Source organism: Elgaria multicarinata, chromosome 13 (genome assembly GCF_023053635.1).
Source record: "Elgaria multicarinata webbii isolate HBS135686 ecotype San Diego chromosome 13, rElgMul1.1.pri, whole genome shotgun sequence".
NCBI classification, from domain to species: Eukaryota; Metazoa; Chordata; class Lepidosauria; order Squamata; family Anguidae; genus Elgaria; species Elgaria multicarinata.
In genome coordinates this window covers 12,601,759-12,605,926 of record NC_086183.1, presented here as the reverse complement: position 1 = coordinate 12,605,926, position 4,168 = coordinate 12,601,759, and the positions used below count along the sequence as shown (strand labels likewise).

General features: G+C 51.8%; 1 protein-coding gene across 1 annotated transcript; it reads right to left on the bottom strand.

The window, feature by feature from the left end:
* Nucleotides 1-456: 456 nt before the first annotated feature.
* GPR3 (G protein-coupled receptor 3) lies at nt 457-2,999 on the bottom strand. The gene is made up of 2 exons (XM_063139930.1): nt 2,959-2,999; nt 457-1,531 (listed from the first exon to the last, which is right to left on the bottom strand). The coding sequence occupies exon 2, from the start codon at nt 1,513-1,515 to the stop codon at nt 532-534; it is 984 nt and encodes a 327-aa protein (XP_062996000.1). The 5' UTR covers nt 1,516-1,531; nt 2,959-2,999; the 3' UTR covers nt 457-531.
* Nucleotides 3,000-4,168: the final 1,169 nt, after the last annotated feature.

The window sequence follows — 4,168 nt, the reverse complement described above, 5'->3', positions numbered from 1 at the left end:
CATCTCTCTTCTTCCACCAGTGTTAAAAAAATAAAATTAAAAAATAAACGATGAAAGGAGGTACAATGGAATTTCTTTCAATGTAGAAAAATATTTTTTTTTCTGAAGATCTGAGGTAATTTAAGGCTGTAGAAACTCAAAAGCAAAGTCAAAAGGTTTTGAGGTTTCTTCCCATTTCCCTTTTAAGAAAATAAATGCATTATAAATATTTCACATAAAATATTTATATCAGATCTCTGGCATGTAGCACGCACGCACACACATAATACATACAGGCAGAAACATGTTTTTAGAAAATGCATGGATAAAAAAATAAATGATATATTTCTCTCTCTCTCTCTCTCTTTTCTTTTCTATCTGAAAATAAATAAAAGAGAACCACAACTCCACTTACACGGGGGAAGGGAAAAGATAAAGGAGCATCACATACTTGACATCTCTCTCAAAGAATCCCAAGGGACAGTGCAAAATAAAAAGGCTATTTGCAGATTAAGTCTTTTGAGCAGAGCCGGGTAATGAGGGAGGCGTGATTCATACGTCGCTGGGAGATCTGGATCGGAAAGGCATAGCGGAGGAGACGCACCCACAGCATATAGTCCATAACACTTTCTGGATCTCTTGGTTCCTGAAGGCATAGATCACGGGGTTGATCATCGAATTGTAGGTAGCTGGCAGCACAGTCATATACGTGTAGAGGGCTGGGTAGGTATAATCCCCCAAGAGGCAGTAAATGGCGAAGGGCAACCAGCAGGAAGCAAAGGTGCCCAAGATGACGGCCAACGTGGAGATCCCTTTACGCGTGGTGACGTAGTGCGAGGTGGCTAGGAAGTGTCTCTGGACGGCGATCTGCTGGGCGTGCCGGCAAACGATCTTGCAGATCTGCATGTACAGCTGCAGCATCATGGCGAAGACCATGAAGAAGGAGATGGAGAGGATGATGAGGTTGTTCTTGGTCAACGGCTTGACGATGCTGCAGCTGGAATTGTCCTTCAGGCAGTTCCAGCCCATCACAGGCAAGAGGCCGAAGCAGATGGAGATCCCCCAGGTAATGATCAGCATGATGTATGTCCTGGTGACGGTCCTTTCTGAATAGTACGTCAGTGCATTGTAGAGGGACAAGTAGCGGTCAATGGTGATGGCCAGGAGGCTGCCCACGCTAGCCGTGAAGGAGCAGACCAGGAGGCCCACTGTGATGAGGTCCACCAGCTCTGACTGGATGCAGTAAACAAAGGCAAAGTGGAAGATCAGGCCCAAGCCAGCCAAAAGGTCGGCGGTGGCCAAGCTCCCAATCAAGAGGAACATGGGATTCCGGAAGGCAGGGGTGTAAAAGATGATAGCCACCACGATGGCATTCTCGCAGGAGATGATGGTGCCGGAAACACAAAGAACCACGTCCCAAGGGTTCAGGGGAAGAGGAGGAGCCTCAGAGAGGTACAAGGAGTCGCCGCTGGCGTTGCTGGGTACAAACCAGCCAGGCTGCTCTTCTGTAGAATTGGGGAGTGCTTCCTCTTTCATGCTGTCCGCCTGCAACCTGCAAGGGCACACGAGAAAACCTGCTTAGCTTCATGCACAAGAGACGGCGGAAATCAACATGCTTTTGTGAGTGTCAGGGGACTGAAGTGTGAGTGTGTATGTGGGCAGGGGTAGGGGTAGGGGTGGGGATGGGGATCTTTGAACTGACTCCAGGTTTTCTGGTGCTGGAAATCAAGGTGGGAGCAAACTGGCCACCTTGATCCACCAAAATTGGCCGGGGGGGGGTGCGGGGCGGGGAGAAAGTGCAGGTTAATTTCACACACAGAGAGAACACGTGATCACAACATGCTTGCTATCAATGGTCCCTGGATGGGATATTTCCAGCTTAGAGCTGCCCTTGTTTGCAGTCCCCCCCCCGGCCCCCACGGTCCTTTTATTCTTCAAATAAAGCCATCAAGATAAAGGATAGTAACCCAGCTCTCTCTGTTGTCTCACGTCAACATCAGCTTTCCCAGATTACATCATTATTTTGTGCCTGGCCAGTCATTCTTTCTATGTCCGGAACATGCACAGTGCACACGAAGGAACTTAGCTCTCTGAAACCACTGACTTTTATCAAAGTTTACAGGGAAACACCAGGCTCTGTAATGGACACTGTAAGGTGGCCGTGATCCCTGGAGTGACCATTAGTCTTACAATTTGGGCATCTCAGGAGGCTTTGCAGAATTGCAAGTGCCAGCACAGCCTGCCAGCTGGAACTGATGTTATTATGACAGCCAAAGAAGCGGCGTTGCTTGCATTCATGCCTTCTTTTTGCACCTTTGGTGTTTCTTCCTCCTCCTCCTGTAGCCCGCATCTATTAGACCCCCCCCCAAACACTGATGTGCACAGAGAGATGCGGGCACCTGTCTATTATCAAACGATGCCCCCTAAATTACCACCACAAAGGTACCATCCTGGACTGCTTTTGTGGTGGCAAAGCCGAGAGTCCAGTGCCCCGAGCAGGCACCTCGAATCCTAAGGTTCCCAGACCTCCTCCTCCTCTCTCTTTTTGCTCTTCTGCAAAGCGGATGGGTCCAATCCTATACGTGTCTACTCAAAAGCAAGTCCCAGTGAGTTCAGCGGGGGGGGGGGGTTATTCCCAAGTGTAAAGGAAGAAGCCGGGGAGGCTAAGACTGCAGTTTCAGACTCCCTTCAGAAGAAGTCTTCCATTATTTTTGCTATTGGCTGGCACAGAACTGTCATTAATTAATTGATTAACATTGTTTTAATGGCTTTTTGTCACCTTCAGCGTAGGAAAAGGGACTCGGCCGCAATCTCCAGGTACTGGGGAGGACGTGATGCTCCTTGAACTCAACTGGGGGGGTCTTACTCTTGAGTAGACGTGCCCAGGGTTGCACTGTTGGTTGATGCAGAGCAGGCTGCGCCTCTGCCAGGCGGACCAAGCGATGCGGGAAGGAAGAGGGCGGCGGCGGCGGTACTCACCCTGGGTGGTGTCCCAACTGCACATTCAATTGGGGACGGGTCTTTCCGGGGGGCGGCGGCGGCGGCGGGGTCTGCCCGGGCGTCCGATGGGATGGCTGGAGGGGAAGCAGCCCGCCTCTCCTGCTGCAGAGAGGCAAGCGGGTCCGGGCTGCGGGCTGGAGGCTCGGTTGGTTCCCCTGCAGTGGCTGGCTGGCTGGCGGCTGGGGGCGGGCGGGCGGGCGAGCGGAGTTATAGTGAACAAGCCCCCTTTGGCGCGGGAGGGGGGGGGCTGACTCACGCTTCTGGCTCCGGGGCGGCGCTGCCTTTCGCTGGCCTTTCTCTCCTGGGTGACGTCAATGGCCGGCGGGAGCCAATCAGAGGCGGCGGTGGCCGCGCGCCGTGCGGCATAGTAATCGGGCTCCGACTGGAGAATTCCATTCATAAAAAAATGGGGGAAATTGCATGCGGGGGGTGGGGGCACTGCTGAGGCTTTGGATGTGTAACTGCTGGGGTGCTTCCTCCTCCTCCTCCTCCTCCTCCCGCCTACTGCGTCCTTCCCAAGTCCTCTGCGGAGAAGGGATGGAGAAGGAAGACGCTACCGGAGGATTTCCCAGTGGGGGCGCAGCCGGCAGCATCACGGGCCAAGGATGCTGGGCGGGGGTGGAGGGGGGGTGCTGGCTGGCTGGCTGGCTGGCTTTGTTTTTCATTATTATGGGATGCGCCGATCCCTTCCTGCCCGGCCTGGGAGAGAGCCGTGGACTGAGGGGATGGCCCCCCATATTGGCCCTACTTAGCGTAGACTTCTTGAAATGAATGGGACTTGAGTTAGTCATGAGTAACAAGCGGGGTTGGCGTCAAGAGCCAGCCCCAGAAGAGTTGTCTGAAATGGATGGGGTTGTTTTTATGCTTTTTTTTTAAAAAAAAAATGTAGATTTGTTTTTAATGTTCACTGTTTTTAACTTTTGTAAACCGCCCAGAGAGCTTCAGCTATGGGGGCGGCATATAAATGGAATAATAATAATAATGAGAAGGAGGAGGAGGAGAAATGATGATGAGGAGGAGGAGGAGGAGGAGGAAGAGGAGAAGGAGAAGAAGAAGAAATGAGGACGAGGAGGAAGAGGAGGAGGAGGAGGAGAAATGAGGAGGAGGAGGAGAAATGATGAGGAGGAGGAGGAGAAGGAGAAGAAGAAATGAGGGAGGAGGAAGAGCAGAAGGAGAAGAAGAAATGAGG

Bases quoted from the DNA above. Each gene is read 5' to 3' on its own strand.
- GPR3 (XM_063139930.1), bottom strand. From the start codon at position 1,515: ATGAAAGAGGAAGCACTCCCCAATTCTACAGAAGAGCAGCCTGGCTGG.